The 17048-nt window shown below is 50.9% G+C and overlaps 1 protein-coding gene across 2 annotated transcripts in view; it reads left to right on the forward strand.

The window, feature by feature from the left end:
* TMEM63B (transmembrane protein 63B) overlaps nt 1-17048 on the forward strand; it is a 49321-nt gene that overhangs the window by 21326 nt on the left and 10947 nt on the right. Inside the window, exons 2-7 of one of the 2 annotated variants that reach the window (XM_064158798.1) lie at nt 9469-9667; nt 10250-10329; nt 12005-12043; nt 15154-15244; nt 16028-16065; nt 16799-16941. In XM_064158798.1, the coding sequence (XP_064014868.1) occupies nt 9491-9667; nt 10250-10329; nt 12005-12043; nt 15154-15244; nt 16028-16065; nt 16799-16941 (568 nt within the window). In that variant the 5' untranslated portion in view covers nt 9469-9490. The remainder of the gene's footprint in view (nt 1-9468; nt 9668-10249; nt 10330-12004; nt 12044-15153; nt 15245-16027; nt 16066-16798; nt 16942-17048) is intronic. The other variant, XM_064158799.1, reaches the window with a different exon arrangement.

The raw sequence follows: 17048 nt of genomic DNA on the forward strand, positions 1-17048 counted from the left end.
GGAACAGGCAGCCCAGGGAGGTTGTGGAGTCTCCTTCTCTGGAGACTTTACAAACCTGCCTGGATGCATTCCTGTGTGAACTACTGTAGGTGATCCTGCCTTGACGGGGGGGTTGGACTTGATGGTCTCTGGAGGTCCCTTCCAGCCTCTAATGTTCTGTGACTCTGTGAATGTGGCCTTGAGACTAGCTCAGAGACCTGGTTTTATGAGATATGCACATTGACTTCGCTCGGGGGAAAAGCTGGATGCAGATCAGAACACTGTAGTGGAGAGAGATGTGGGACCTGAGGGAAGTCAGGTATGTTAATACCCCACTATGCACAAGAGGATTAAAATCAGCGATAAACAAGAAGCTCTGAGATTAAATGAGCTTACTGATAAAAGAAAAAGGGACAGGAGCTGGGAGAGGTGCAAAGCTCCCTCTAAAAAAGTGTACCTGTGCAAAGTGGACAAGACTAGAGTTGATCACTTAAGAAATGGAGGAGAACATGGAAAAAATCCGAGTAAATAAGGAATCACCAGGAAGATTGGGCTGTGTTTCAGTCATGCCAGATGTCATGCACCTGAACAGCTCTGCTTTACCGTGCTGGAAAGCCAAAGTGCTATTTGCACCATAAGGATCCTGCTTGAATAGCCACTGTCACCTGAAAAATTAAGTGTGAGAGCACCAGTCTTCTGTGAGGAACGTGTAGAGCATGTGCAAGCAGTGTCAGCACTGGTAGTAGGCAGGCAGGAGGTAATTAAGACAACCCCAGAAGCTGAAAACCACTGCTATTGAGGGACGGTGGAGTCTGTCCTTGGTTTACTAACTGTCCAGTGGGAATTGGTAGAGTTGCTGCTGCTGTGCTGGGTGATAGGTGAGGAAGTCTTGTTTTCTGGGACTCTCTCCCAAGCAGAGCTTGGCTGCCATATGGCTGCTGCTCTGTAGCTGTATGTCATGAAGTCCAGCACCTTGTCAGTCTCACCGCTCAGCCTAGTTGTGCTGCATTTGCTGTGTCACTACAAGCATATGCCTGCAGGAAACAAGGGGAGCAAATCAGTCAGTGGTTGTTTCTTTATAGACTGTAAAGTATGAGCTGGCACACAAACTCGATTTTCTTTCAAGTAGATTTACAGCCCAGGAGCTTGAAGGGACAGTGACAGGTAGATATATCTGAAACTAAAACATTCCATTCAGTGACTCATGAAACACAACACACAAAACTTAATGCAGATCAGACTGGCTGTGACTCTGCTGTGCAGAACGAAAGCTGATGTACAGAACTGTCTGGTAGGTTTGGCCTTCCTCCTGACGCCAAAGGATGAGGCAAGCCCTTGCTGCAGGCTAGGAGAGGATATGTGGATGGGACCCTGGGGGTGTCCATGAGGCATTAAGTCTCCACAGTGTTTTTCAAGCAGCAGACAAGATGGGGCTGAGGATGTCTCCCTAGTGGCATGGAAATGCCAGGGGCTGTGACCGTGTTGGTTCCTTGTAGCTGGATGGAGGTGGTCAGGCTACCTCTTGGCAGCAGAGCAACAGCCTGATTTTGTGTGAGTGCTGCTGTTCCACCAAACATCCTTGGAGGGAAAGGGAACACCATCACCCCTTCCCTGACAGTTGGGCAGGGACAGACACCCCTTTGCCCAGGAGCACCCAGACCACAGGGACATAAAACCCTAAGGCAGGAGGGCAGCAAGGTGTGATGTGAGTGCAAAACACAGAGACAGAGAGACCAAAGAGCCTTTAGGCTGAGGGCAGTTGAGCCAGCCGAGATGAGAGGAGCATGAAGCACAGTGTACTAGAGTTTTGAGCTGTGGCATAGCCTCTTTTGGCATGATACATTATGTTCAGGGCACCATACAACTTGAAAACACTGCAGCAGACTGGGGGGAGTTCCCGTAGGAAAGAAGCACAGAAAGGAGCTAGCTGCCTGGAGCTAAGTCTGTATTGCTTGGCAAAGCAGACCACGGTTGCTGAAGGCAGCATGAAGAAGCTTGCTGATGTTTAAAGCCGGGGTGCTTGACTACCCTGGGTCATCTTGAAAGGGACAGAGTAGTGACATGGACAAGCTTCCTGATCTTGATGGAAGCTAGTGCCCAAATTGTCTTCTCTTTGTTGAAAACCATGGGTAAGAGAGCAGCCTCCAAGAAAGAGGTATTGTGTGACCTGGTCAAGAGAGGACTGTCACGATGAAACTGTAGAAAGGAAATGGCTTGGTTTCACCTTCAACTTGAAGGTTTCCCTGACGTTGAGATTCTCTAGCTTGTGCAGTGTGTTTTGTTTTGTTGTTGTTTTCAGGGAAGTGAGTTCTTCAACCCTGTTTCAAGCCTTTGAAATGAATGAGCAGCCCAGTACTGAGCCGCAGAAAGTAAGCTCAGCTCTGCAGTAGGAGCGGATCACCCTCTAGCAGATTCAGGGCAGAATGCTGGGAGGAGCTCCTCTCCTCCTCTTAGGTGGAGTACACAAGCTTCTGTTCTGCCTTGCTCATCAAGTGAATTCTGTAGGTCTTGATTACCTTTAGGATAAAATCAAATTCAGGTGTCTCATGGATCCAAAGACTCTCTGCTGTTACAGACTACTTCCATCTCTGCCGGACTGTCCCAGCACAGATGAGTCACTTACATGGTCGGCTGTGCTTACAGCTGTAGTGGGAGCAGGACTTGCAATCTTAGCAGCAGGATGGGATGCCTGCAGCCAGTAGTATGCAGAACAGCACGGGGCTGGCTGTGACAGTACCTGCAAGCACTAGGACTGGGAGCTGGTACGCACAAAGAAAAGATGATACCCTTTGCTGGTAGGTATTTGAAGCCTGGTGTAAAGCCAACTTGAAGGACTTCGGACCCAGGGCAAGGGTGCACTTAATTTTTGCTTTGAAGAAGCTGAACTTGCTAGATCAAAGCTTTGAGGAGCTTTGTAGGTTGCTTGGAGGAGATGGAGAGGGACACGTGCCTCTGGCAGGCTCTCCTCCTTCCTGGCGGCGCAGGACTGCTCCCTGCGGTAGACTGATCGGTGCTTTGCCCAGGCTTGTTTGGAAGCACTGGCAGCACGTTTGTTTCTCGATACCTTTTCTCTTGGTCTGCAGATTGTGCTCCATGCTGCACCTGGAATGTCAGCAGCCCTTTGCTGCCTGAAAGCCCTAGGCCAAGTCTGAAGCATGGCACAGGGCAGCTTTCCTACTGCTCTGTCTGTGGCAACACTGCTACTTAGCCCTTTGCTGCTGTACTCTGGGAAGGGCATTCAGCTGACTTGCAAACCTCCTGTTCCTCATTTCTCTTGAGATTTTTCCCTGCTTGCTTACCAAGTTTTCCTGTGGTCTGTTTGTGACTGCAAATAATTTGCACAGAGCTCTCATGGCTTTGCTGTTGAGGTGCAGGTAACCTTAGGTAGCTGTCTGGGAGGTGAAAAGGCTTCCTCAGCCTTGGGTGCCAGCTGCTGTATGAAGGTCCCCAAGTGCTCAGTTCAGGCAAGTTTGTGTTGGCCTGGTAGGCACAGGCTCAGTGTGGCACATCTTCTGGGCTCATGTTCCTGACATCATGGCATGGATCACCAGTGGTGCTTGCAAGACCAAGGGGGCTACAGCAGAGCAGGTTTGCTCAGGGGCCTGGAATCAAAACACACCTCACTTCCCTGAGTGTCATGTCCTGGAGATGCAGTTTTGGGTTGGTGGATCGTTTGGATTTTTTGATCTGGAAACCCTAACACCAGATGTGCCAGTATCCAGCTGCCTGTCTCTGTGACCCCAGCCTGTTGTGAGACTCACTTCCATAAATTAATCTGTCTCTACCAGAGCACAGTCTTGCTGTTCTAATTATAGATGAGGTTGTTACCATTACCAGTGAGAAGACAAATGAACATAATTGGTGTGTTTACATCATTCTTAAAGCACAGGCATATGCTTTATTGATCTGCATTGTTCTGCAGGCATTTCTCAGGCCACTTTGCTTATGTCAGGGTGACATCAGTAGTGCAACTGCAAGAACACAGCTAGATGCTTGCCCATGTTGGCACATCTGTAAGAAGACTGTCCTGACTTCTGCATCACTCCTGCCCAAGTTCCAGCAGAGTGCTGTTTCTTCTTTTCTCCTGGTGCCAAGCATTTGGCAGAGGATGCATGTGCTGGGTGTGAGGAGAAGAGATGCCAGAGCAAGCTGGCAAGAGAATGGGAACTGCTCCTTTTGAATGGCCTGTGGTGCTAATTTCATTGCATGCTGTAGCCACACTGTGCTGCAGTGGAGTTAACATGGGGCAGGCAGCTGCCTCAATGGGTGCTTCCTGGCCTCCTGCCCTACAAGGGTCCCTTGGGCCTCTGCTGGTTTTATGTCCCTGCCCAGGCTGAAGGATGACTCCATGAGCATCCTGATGCATGTTCTGCAGGCACACCGGAGGAAGGGCCAAGGCATGTAGTTGTGGGTGCCCACTACCTATTCAAGGCCAGGCTGGGTAGGGCTTTTAGCAACCTGATCTAATGGAATCTATTTGGAACTAGGTCCTTCCCCATCCAGACCATTCTATGATTATATGATCCTGGCCTTCCCAAATTCACACTGCTTCCCTCCCTCTTTCCCTTTCAAATGGCCACTCTGTGCTGGATCAAGAACTGGCTGGATGGCAGAGCTCAGAGAGTGGTGGTGAATGGTGCCACATCCAGTTGGCAGCCAGTCACTAGTGGTGTTCACCAAGGATCAGTGCTGGGCCCAGTCCTGTTCAATATCTTTATTGATGATCTGGACGAGGGCATTGAGTCCAGCATCAGTAAGTTTGCAGATGACACCAAGCTAGGAGCAGGTGTTGATCTGTTGGAAGGTAGGAGAGCCCTGCAGAGGGACCTGGCCAGGCTGGATGGGTGGGCAGAGGCCAATGGGATGAGATTTAACAAGGCCAAGTGCAGGGTTCTGCACTTCGGCCACAATAATCCCAAGCAGCACTATAGGCTGGGGACTGAGTGGCTGGAGAGCAGCCAGGAGGAAAGGGACCTGGGGGTACTGATAGATAGTAAGCTGAAGATGAGCCAGCAGTGTGCCCAGGTGGCCAAGAGAGCCAATGGCATCCTGGCCTGCATCAGGAGCAGTGTGGCCAGTAGGATGAGGGAGGTTATTCTTCCCCTGTACTCAGCACTGGTCAGGCCACACCTTGAGTACTGTGTCCAGTTCTGGGCCCCTCAATTCAAGAGAGATGTTGAGGTGCTGGAAGGTGTCCAGAGAAGGGCAACAAGGCTGGTGAGGGGCCTGGAACATAAATCCTATGAGGAGAGGTTGAGGGAGCTGGGCCTGTTTAGCCTGGAGAAGAGGAGGCTCAGGGGTGATCTTATTACTGTCTACAACTACCTGAAGGGGCATTGTAGCCAGGTGGGGGTTGGCCTCTTCTCCCAGGCAACCAGCAATAGAACAAGGGGACACAGTCTCAAGTTGTGCCAGGGTAGGTATAGGCTGGATGTTAGGAAGAAGTTCTTCACAGAGAGAGTGATTTCCCATTGGAATGGGCTGCCCAGGGAGGTGGTGGAGGCACCGTCCCTGGAGGTGTTCAAGAAAAGACTGGATGAGGCACTCAGTGCCATGGTCTGGTTGACTGGCTAGGGCTGGGTGATAGGTTGGACTCAATGATCTTGGAGGTCTCTTCCAACCTGGTTGATTCTATGATTCTATGGGGAATGCAGAGGCTTGCTTGGCTCCTACATGGGTGCTTATCCAAGAGGAAAACCCAGTAAGCTTTCCTGACCTGCAAGCTAAAGGCAAGGAAGAGGAATGGGCCAGGCCTGATGGTGCTGTCAGGCTCTGGAAAGCCACATTTCCCAGGGCTGCATTTGCACGGGGCTGAGTAGGTGGGAGATGAGCTGGAGACTCTCTGCACTGCAGCACCTGGTGGGATGTGCTTTAGGGACTTCAGCTGGGGAGCAGGACGCCTCTGCTCCTGATTTGTGGGAGTGGACACATGGGGAAACGTGGACATGCCAGTCCTGCTGGGAATGGTGGAGGCTGTGATGTGGGGCAGAGAGCAGCAGGTTTCTCTGGGGATAGGGGAAGCAGGGAGGCTACAATTTCTCCCTTCCTGCTGCTATTAGAAGAGGATGGAGTCCAGTATTGCTAAATAAGAGCTGAAAATGCCTTATGGCAAGTCTTTCTAAGCTGGCTTTTCACAGCCAGACGGCCTCCTGCTTAGCTAACAAGCTCCTGGAAAAGGTCTGTGGATGAAGGGTAAGAGGTAAGCATTGTCAGTCAAGCCTGCTGAGATTGTCACCAAGCTTTTTCTTAGTTGCCTAATTTGTATTGTAGCCCCAGAAGAAGCTGAGCACAGCGTGGTGGGTCTGACCTGGTGTGACAGCAGGTCGCCTGCTGCTTGATGTGTCTGCAGCTGAGGGAGCTGAAAGGGTGGAAGTGTTTCAGACATCCCTGCAAGTCTTAGCATTCCCACACACCTGAAGCACCTATGTCTACATTTTAAGCCTCTTCTTTATGCTTACCAGCCAGGCTGGAGTGTGCTTACCTAAGGATGGTGCTGACTGCTGCTGTGCCATCTGACTGAGCTGATGAAAAAAAAAGTTTTAAGCCTTGAGTATATGCCACAGCTTTTCCATTACTGAGTGTTCTGACTGGGTTACTGGAGAAGCCAGGAGGGTTCAAGTCCCTTCTCTGGACTTCAGAAAATAAAATCCATCTCTGGGACTTGTCTCTGTGAAATGTGTGATAAATTACCCATAGGCTTCCAAAGTTTGTCTGCAGTGTGTAATGGTTTGTGTAAATAACGATTATGGTAGGGTTGTGGCCAACAGGGAGCCTATGAGCCTCATTCCTCCTAGAAAGATGACCAGAGAATGGGGCTACAAAACATGCAGGAATGAAGTAAACAGCTTGGTTTCTGCAGAGGAAAAATCACAGTTCTCTGATCTGCTGCAAGTCTTCCGGTACATCAGTGAAATAATACTTAATATTTAGCCACCTCATAGCCTCTGAAATGCCCCACAAAGCACTGCTAAGGAAAGTGTCCACTGCAGGAGAGGTAGAGTCCCAGATCAAAATCTGTTTGAGGGTCCACTAACAGAATCTGTGGGTGAATGATCAGTTTCAGTGTGGTGAGAAGAAGGAATGAGGTCCTTCACAATTAATGACAGAGAAAAGATAATGTGTGGCAGGGTAACCAAAATCTGCCTGTACCCTGAAGTAACTTGTCAAGATGAAGTGGCTCAAAGTGGCATCATGTAAAGCAAAGTGGTTATGATGTAATGGGAAAGTGAATACTGAGAACATTTAGCTGGGAGTATTGAAAGAAATTATTTGTTTGGGACATGGCAGGCTTTTAAATTACCATGGCTACTTAGGGCAGCAGCACTGCAGCCTGGTTACAGAGTTGGTTTTCCACCATGTGCAGTGATGCTTTTGGAAGAATAAATCATGCTCAGCTACACAAGGAGTAGCGTAAGGAGAGAGGTGCTGAGAGCTTCAGGGTATTCTTCTGGCTGTCAAGGTCATTTCCCTGTGCAGGATTTCATATGCGATTCTGGCCAGCGTTCTGTAGGGTCGAGAGAGGATATCCTGGGCATGTGTGGTGAGCGTGGTTAAAGCTGGAGGATGCCTCATGTCGTGGGAGGGAGAGGACACTTCATGGATTTGGAAAAAGCAAAGGCTTTTGTTCCTTGCCTCTTCCCACTATGCAAGGAGAACTGAAGATTGAGGAGTTGCAGAGTGATCATAGTCATCTGCTTAACATCTGGAACTTGTTGCTGCAACATAGCATTTCCAACCTAAAAGTTGGCAAGAGTGCCAAAAACAGAAGTGGGAGGTATTATTTCTCTTTGCTGTAAATCCATTGAGATTGGCACTTCAGTGGTAAAAACAGAGGAGTATAACCATTCACACTCCAGAATGTCTGACTTTCCTTTGGTGAGCTTCATCTCATCATTTATTCCATCCATTACCTGGAGCTTCTGAGTCTCTTTGTTGGTTTAGCTAGGGTACATTATCCTGCCTAACTCCCCAGCTGGTTACCAGCTGTGATCTGGTAGCCTGTCTTTCTTCTGCTTTTCTGTTCCCTTTCTTCTGCTCCCAGCAGCCCTGCTCCAACTCTACCTGTATGTATCCCTTAACAGGCTGCTTGGTGTTATTTACAATTTGGCTGATGCCCCCTCAATGCCTATACCCTGCTGGGGCTTTGCTAATCGAGGTGACCTTTGTCATTGGGACTTCAGCTAATTTGCAGCTGTGTATCCATATCAGCTGAGCTGGGAGGGATCAGCTTGAAGCTGAGGTCTCTTAAGACACTGCATCCAATGGTTTGGCCGCCATCCTCTGGCCTGCGTTGTGCTGTGATGCAGATACACCTCTGCAGCCAGGCAGGAGATGGTTGGGATATACCTGTGAGCTGGAGGATAGAGCCCTCTCTAATTTCACCATTAGAGCTAGGAGGGCAGGTGGTGTCTCTGGGACAAGAGGCTGAAACCAGCAGAGAACAGTGGTGGTGACTTTCTCATGCTGTGGGTGAATGACAGCTTTTTTGCCCAGCTCACCTGGATAATATTTCTAGGCTCGGGAAGGCATCCTCTGAGCATTGAACAGAAGTGACACTGTGCCAGCCAGCCTTTGTACCTGGTGGTTGGTGGATGCTGGATAAGAAAATTGGGTCAGCAGCCTGGGTAGATCATTCAGTCTGTTATCACTGTTTCCTTCTGCATCTGATGAGGTTTCCTCTGCCCTGCTCCACAAAGTGGTTGTGTTTCTGCTGTTGATTTGTCATTTCTAGCCTATGCTGGCGACATTCAATTCACACTTATCTATTGTTAGCAGTGTCTTCTGTTTCCAGTGGAGCTGCTCTACACAGGAGGAGGATCTGCTATGTCCAAGCAGTGATGCTGAGCTGAGCCTGACTGCAAGTCTTGTTAGCAATTCAAGGAGGGTACTGAAATAATTAAATGTTTGACTGGCTAAATGGTAGAGCCTAAGCCTCCTCTGTGTCCTGTGTGGTTGCATCTAAATGCATCCAAGCCAAAGGAAGGAAAGCAAACAAGCAGGTGTAACCACCATGATGGATACCCTGGAAGCTGAGGTCCACAGCAAACAGAGGGTCATGGTTCAGCCTAAGAAAGCTCATGGCACAAAGTCAGGCAAAAGAAATTGTGAGATCAGCTGATGCGACTTCATGCCTCCATCTCGGTGGTTCTCTCCTCTGTCTGAATGTCCTCCCTGCTGAGAGGGGGGAGCTTATACACTGTGTCTTCAGGGAAAAGTAGTTTGTGAGAAAGAGGTGCCCCTTAAATCGTGTGAGTGGAGGGAGTCTGGGCACTGTGTGGTGAGACTGCAACTGCCAAAGCACCTCGGCTCTTCCAGCACCCCCAAACTCAGAAGGCTTCTCTGTATGCCCTTGCCCCTGGCCACTGGTTCCCAGGGAAATCCTGTAGCAGAGGCAGCCAAGATGGCAGGCGAGGCTGGCCTCTTGATTACAGAGCTGTGCTTCCATCCAGCTGCTGGCTGTCTAATCAGGCCTTTCTCTCCTTTCCCCAGGGAAGACCATGAAGCTGTAGAGATGCTTCCCTACGTGATCGCCACCCTGGGCTCAGCAGGGGCCACCTGCAAAGCCTCTACTTGCAACAACAGCACCAAGGACTACTGCTACAGTGCCCGCATCCGCAGCACTGTGCTGCAAGGGCTGCCCTTCGGTGGGGTGCCCACTGTCCTGGCCCTTGACTTTATGTGCTTTCTTGTAAGTCTGCATCCTGCTGCTTCAACACCTTCTCCGCTAGTTAGCCTGTGAAGAGAGGACTGGAGTGGTGTGATTTAGAGTTGAGGGGCCCAAGTGCTGCTGGCTGACTATATGGCCTGGATTGTGTTGCTTAGCTGCTGTTGACATAACTCCAGTACCACCACAGTGAGCCCACAGAAGGGTGTTGCAGATTTTCTGAAGGACATGGGTCAGGTTAGATCAGTCTTACATCCCAAAACTCCTGCTTATGGTGCCAAATCCCTGCAGCTTTGCCTGCCCAAAAGCTTTGTTCCTTGGGAACTGCAGGACCACAGACACTGTAACCATAATCTCATCTCCTTGGGACCTGAGTACCTTTCGATCCCATGACTAACTTAGCTACTATATGTTACATCCTGGACCTCTGCTTCCTGCAGCCACCCAGATAGTTTGACTTTAACAGCCCTGGGGAACTTGTGCTGTCCCACAGCCTCAGAGTGCTGTTAGCTGAGCAGTCTTGAGCCCTCCTACCCTACTCGTTGCTGCGGCTCTGCAGAGATGGACAATGCCTCATCTCACAGCTCTCCCTTTGCTCTCTTCCAGGCACTGTTGTTTGTCTTTTCAATTTTACGCAAAGTTGCCTGGGACTATGGACGCCTGGCCCTGGTGACTGATGCTGACAGGTAATCATGGGAGAGGGGCAGGAAAGCAAGGCACACTGCTGCCCTTCTTTGCTGTGGGGCAGCAAGGATAAATCCCCTTGTGTTTGCAGAGGCAGTTGGGAAGGAAGGTGTGCTAGTTGTATCTCCTGAGCCTCAGGAACAGGAAAAATTCCCACTTACCTACTTTTTTATTACAGCATCCTTCATCCAACACAGGGAGTGATCCATGCTGGCTCCATACCACTTATAGTCCCTCCAGTTACAGAGGTGCACAGAGGCCCTTACAGAGGAACAGCAGATGGAGGGAGGAGAGAGGAAAAGAGGTCACAGGAAGGCTGAGTGCTGCCGTAGTGAAGGCTTTGTTAAGCCTCTGAAGGTGTCTTTGTGGCTCTGCTGGATGCAGTTCTTAAGAGCACTTGAAAGCAGTAGGTAGGTAGGCTGCGTTTCCAGGTGCAGTACTGCTGTGCTAATGTGAGTTTGGTTTCCTTCCCAGATACTGATGAGTTGGTTTGGGTATGGATCCTTCCTGCCCAATGCATTTGTGAGCTGTGGTGTCTGTCAGGGCGCACAGCAGAGTGAGATGCTGTTCTCATTTTTGCTGTCAGCTGCAGGAAGAACAACATTTATTTTCCTCCAGTGCAAAAGAAGGAAATCTTGATTAAGCTAGAGGGGTTGTGTGAGTGACATGCCTTTCTCCAGGGGTGGTTTACTGTGCCCATGGAGCTTTGTCATGTCCTGAAGTCGAAGTGTGACTTCTGAAGGCTGACTATGGTAGGTGGTTCTTCAGCTTGATCAGCTCAATGAGCTCATCACACCCAAAGGTTTAGATAGGGCTGAGCTCCAGCCTCTCTGGTTTCTTTGGTAATGTAGATTCAAACAGGATGCTTTGCTTGAAGGACTAAGAGTTGTTCTCTCCCAGCACTGAACCAAGAACTCTTCTGATTCAGACACGCAGTCCTGGATATAATGTTAGATAAGCAACTGTATCCATGTGGCTCCTCTCCTCCTTTCCTGGCCTGGCAAGGAGGAAGGAGTAGCCAGTCTTCAGTGTGGGGAGAGGCTAGCCTTTCTCAGAGGTGACTCTAAGCACATTGGGTGCAAGGAAATGGGAGCAGTGGCTGTAGGCAGGAAGGCAGAGGGGTGCCAGTGAAGGTGTTTGGCAAAGGAGAGATAGTAAGCAGTAGGAGAGGGACAGCACAGCAGTGGTAAGAGCAATGGATCACCAGGATTGGCATCCCAGGGAGGATTGTGTGCTGCTTGACCCATCCAAGGAGTGGGGCGCAGTTTGGGAGGGTGGGGTGCAAGTGGGCTTCTTGAGAGTGGGAAGGAGTTGCACAGAAGGGGAGCTCAGATGGCAGCTGGGCTGCCCTGGCAGGCTGTCCCACCTGTCCCTGTCCTCAGGAGCTCCCTGAGACACCCACCCATGTGTGGAGCCAGGCCACCTTCCCAGTAAGGCCAGTTTCTTTTTAGCTGACAACAAAGCACTGTGCTCCTGGAGCAGCTGGGGCTCTGGGCTCTTGTGGCTTGGGGTTACACTGGGCTCTGGAAGGAAAGTGTGCTCCAGCCTGACCGTTGGCAGGTTTCTCTTCTTCAGGACGGCGTGGATCCCGGCCGAGTGCAGTTTCCCACCGACGGAGGAGCCCCAGCACCTGCTTCTGTGGTTGTAACCTCTGCTTTTGTCTTTCTGTGCCCCCAGGCGCCGACGCTGGCCGAGGGAGCGAGAGGAGCGGGAATAGTATGTCGTTTCTTCAGGGTCTGCTTTCTTCCTTCTTTGCTCCACTCTCACTTTCTCCTTTTACGGACTAATCTGTGTAGCTGGGAGTTCTCAGCGGTGCAGGGAGCCTCCTTTGCCTGGTTCCTCTCGTGCCAGGGTGCTGTGAGGCTTGTCTCATGCCAGCTGCAAGAGCAGGCAGGTACACAGAAAGCATCTGGCAGGCACTTGCCACCTACCCTCAGCTGGCAGCACATCCAGCAGCACAGCACCTTCCTCTGTTCTCTGCAGAATCAAACCTCCTGCCTCAGTGCTGCTGAGAACATCCTCCAGCACCTTGGCCTGGTGTTGCCCATTAAATCCTGCACATATTCTCCCTCCTTGCCCTTTCCTCTTTCTTATGGCGCTTAGGCCTAGGAGCCCTCTGTGTCTTGCTAGGTGGTACACACCACAGAGGAAATGATCAGCCAGTAGTGCAGAGTCTGTGATGCTCTCTCCAACCAGGCTGACACATGGCTGAGGCTGGGGCAGCAAGCTGCAGCTTCACTGCTCACAGTCCCTCACTTGCAAAGCAGTGGCCTGCTACTGCCTTGTGGGAGAACAGGGATGCTCATGTTTTTGTGGTTGCTCCTTGACTTCAAAGGGTCAAAACAGCTGGAGCTAGAAAAACAGAGGTGGTGGCAACTGTGGTACGTGGCAGAGGGGAACCCCTCACTCATGCTTGAGTGCTTCATTAGTGGTGGGCCCTGCTTTGGGTGTGTCTGGCAACTTTTCACCTTGTGGGAGGAGTAAGGCAGAGAGGTAGAGGAGCCATCATGCTCTGAGGCTTTTCAGAGTGGCCACCTCAGTTATCCTCACAAGTGCTTGTCTCTGTCCAGGAGATGCTTCTTTCTGCTCACTTTCTTCATCTCTGCTCGCTCAAGCCCTCTACTGACACAGTGCTTCTAACTGGCTCATCCTCACAGCTTGAGCTGGGAAAGTGTGGCTCACCAGAAACTCTAAAAGCTTGTACAGCCCAGCAAGAAAACCTTATTCTGGCTGTACAGCACCTTCCCATCTCATTTGTTCTGTGTGCTGGGGGGCAGGGACAGGTGCTGGGTTAGGGGACTCGTTTATGCTGCCTGGTGCTCCCAGTGCTTTCAGCATTGCTCTTGGTTTGGGAGGACTTCCTCCTCTGACACGCCCATGTGCCTGAAAACCTGAAAGTGCTGCCCATGTCCTGTCCTTTGCCAGGGCTGTGGTAGCCATCAGCACTCTCATTTGGAGACTCAGTCTGCACCAGGAGACTGTGGAATCGTATAGCACCTCCCTGTGTAAGGGCTGTGATAATGTAGCCTTGTCACACATATCACCACTTTCTGCCATTTACAAGGCATGCCTGTCCCCCCCACCCCGACTCTTCAGCTCTCTTGGCCCGAGGCTAGACATGCCTCAGACCCTATCCTTCTCCTTTGATGACAGGGCCAGCACCAAACATGGGGCAGCAGAAAAGGTCCCACTTCAATCTTTTTGCAGTTTAGGGCAACCTTGCCTCCCCCCACTTACTTTGTTAATGCTTTGCTGAATGAAAACCTGCAGCAAGGTGTGATTGTAGCTTCCTCTTCAGCTTTGCATTTCTGGCAAGATTTGTCCTCCTGTCTTCTCAGACTGGCAGTAGTCTTTATTGTCATCTCTTCGTCTCCCTGAATGGAGCTTAGCCTGGTAACCTCATAACATGGCACTCTTCTCAGTTGTTCTCTCCAGCATTGCCTCCTGTGCTGAGGAGCTGAAAGCACACCATGTCATTGTGCTGGGCTCTCCCTGGCACTGTCAACAACAGAAATTCACCCTTGCTCCCTGCTCTCAGCTGCAAGATCTCTGGCATTTTAAAGGGCTGAAGGCTTGGTTGGAGCTCACTCTGTCCTTCCAGCAGAGCAGAGTATTGGGCTGCATAGTTGCAAAGCTGCACACCGCTGTCTAATCTGCACTCCTGTAGTCCCATGACCTTCAGATAATCTCCTTTCTCCTGTCTGTTAGTTCCAGCTAGAGACTCGGCAGGTGCTGCTGTGCCACATATTCCATCCTCTGTCCTTTGGCAGGGTTGTAAGGGTCTGTACTCACTTTCCTTCCCATACTGTCACCCACTATATTTCTAGCACTCCTTTCAGCTGCTGCTTCTGCATCTGATCCTCCTTCAGCCTGTACTGGTTGCAGGGCAGACCATGTGTTCCTCTGTTTTCTCCTTTGCTTCTAGCCTTCAGCCATATATTTTCTTGCACCTTCAAGGTCCTGGCCTGATGTCATTTTGCAAGTGCTATTTAATTTAGGTCTCTGGACCATTTCCTTGTTTCTTTTGCCAGCTGCCCTCTGTCTCTGCATGTAGTGGGGGCTACTGTCTGCCTTGGATGCTTCTGCTGCAGGTTCTTCATCTAGGTCCCTACCTGTGCCTGAAGTAAAAAGCAGTCTGGGATACTCACCTCCCTCTTTCCTGACCTTTAGCTTATGCTCATTCACTTCTAGATGTCTACCCTGCTCCTGCTGAACAGATTTCCAGGCAAAAGGCCCATCCCAAGGCTGTAGAGCAAGTTGGGCTGAGCCTGGCTCCAGGCAGCAGGGCTGCTGGGGCTGAGCTGCATTGCTCCTCCTGGGTTTCCGTGCACTGAAGCACTAAGGGCAGGGAGGACTGGTGTAGTGGAATATAGCCACCAGACTCTTAGCCTTCCTCTTCCCAGAGGTGAGTGAGGCCCTTCAGGACAGGGCTGCCACCTCGTGGCCACACCAGAGCCAGAGGGGCTGTGGCACCCTCTGGTTCCCACCACCTCTCCTCTCTATAAACCCTATGCTAAACAAACTACATCTCCCCACCGTGGCAGCTGCTACCCCCTTAACAGGGGCTGCTGCATAACGCAGGTGGCTCTCAGAAGGTGCTGACCGAGTAGCATCCACAGCCACAGGGGCTGCTGGTCTCAGAGTGCCAGCTGAGGAGGGGTTCTGTGCTTGCTGCTACCTCTGCTCTCTGATTTTGTCTCTCTTCCTCTCACCTGGGGCAAACTGACCTGAATTAACCTTTGATCTTCTGGGTTTTCTTGGTTCCTAGCCAGGCTGCTTCCTTGCATCTTCTAACTTTATCCATCACCTCCTGCTTGTCATTTTAGCGTAGCCTCCGCCCTGCACTCCGACAACCATGACCGCTATGAGCGTCTCACCTCTGTTTCCAGCTCTGTGGACTTCGACCAGAGAGACAACGTGAGTAGCATCGAGTCAAACACCTTGCCTTTGAGTGACCAGGACCCCACAGCTTGTCTGAACCAAGAGCTCTTCAGAAGAAACACTTTGCTTTCTCAGGCCTTAGGTCCCACACTTTGTAGTGTTTGTGGTGTAGAGCTCAAGGAGACAGAAATGCATCGCTACCAGACGTGCTGAAATAAGTAGGTGTTAAGTGCTGTGACTTAACAGCTGTCCAAGCTATCATCTCAACATTACAAACAATGCTTAGAGCACCTCCTCCTGCTACTCTGCCTCTACAGCTGTTATCCTCTCTAAAGAAGAGGTAGAGTTCCGTACGATAACAGGGTGTGATGTAGAGCTCCCAGGGACTATTCTGCTTCAGGGTGCTCTTTAGGGATCATTGGCTTGGCCCAGCCTGCCTTCCCAGTCCCTGCAGAGCTTCTCTTGTCCAGGATGATGGCTAAAGTATGTTTGGTGAATTTTATTAATGTCTCTTAGCTGTGGATATCTTCCATGCTAGCCAGGTGCCCACGGGTCAACTGGGAGGTTGAGCTGCCAGTTGGTAGGGCACAGCCACATGGCTGAGCCCAGTCTGTCACATCCCATGGAGTAGCACTGCCATCTCCTTCACCTTGGCCCATCCATGGCTCTGCATGTCTGGGTGCTCATGGTCTGTCCCACCCTGAGTCAAGTCTGTGGAGGTGCAAGGACACCAACTTGCTTTTGTGAGCCTTTAAAGAATGGAGCAGGGATCAGGGAGCACTGAGTGATGTGAGACTGTCCTGTCTTTTTTCTGCACAGGGTTTCTGTTCCTGGCTGACAGCCATCTTCAGGATAAAGTAAGTGCTCCAGGATCTGCACAAGGGACCCACATGGGAAAGAATGAGAGGCAGTGCAGGGTGCTTGGACACGTAGCGCTGTACAGCTGTGTGAACTTGCTGCACTTTCTGGCAGAGGACAAGCAAAGATGAGACTAGATGAGGAGTCCTAAAGCAAAAAATAAGGTCACAGCGAGTCTATGGCAGAGAAGAGCACCCAACCCAGGTCTCTTCTGCATATTTTCCACCTCAGAAACAGTTTGCTACTCTGCAGAGATGCTCCTCTCCCTGGGACTCCTTCTATGGGTACTACTGACCAAGAAGTGACTACAAAGGGGGCACTGGAGGATGCAAGGAAGACAATCCCAGCCTGATGGTGCTTGAGAGCAGTCTTCTAAGCACTTCTTTGCCTAGGAGCACTGTGGCATAGCGTCAGCCATCCTGTATCTCAGCAGGGGAGGCAAGGCCCACCAGAAGAGCATGAAGTGGTGTTTGCATGTGTCCAGCTGCCTGTCACAGAAGATAGAGGGCAGGAGCATGGGGCTGCGTAAACGTTGCACCAGTCTGGTTTCTGCTTACTGGTGTTCAAGTTTGGGTACTGAGCTCCCTATCCCAGGGCCTGGCCACAGGTCTGTAAGTCAGAACCAGGGGTGCTGTGTGGGCTTAAACCAGGAGGGCAGCCTTGCCCCTGTACTGTTCTCTGTCACTTGAGGGAATGTGGAAGGTTGCGTGATGGCCTTTCTTTCCCCGGCAGGGATGACGAGATCCGGGACAAGTGTGGGGGTGATGCAGTGCACTACCTGTCCTTCCAGAGGCACATCATCGGGCTGCTGGTGGCTGTGGGTGTGCTTTCCGTGGGCATCGTGCTACCCGTCAACTTCTCAGGGGACCTACTAGGTGAGAACAGGGAGCTTTTGATTAGGCTGGGGAGAGATGCATTCAGCATCGTGTCCTGGCTCACTGGGGAGCAGTGGGGGGCAGGATGAGTCTGACAGAAATCCTGA

Source organism: Pogoniulus pusillus, chromosome 18, assembly GCF_015220805.1.
Source record: "Pogoniulus pusillus isolate bPogPus1 chromosome 18, bPogPus1.pri, whole genome shotgun sequence".
NCBI lineage: Eukaryota > Metazoa > Chordata > Aves > Piciformes > Lybiidae > Pogoniulus > Pogoniulus pusillus.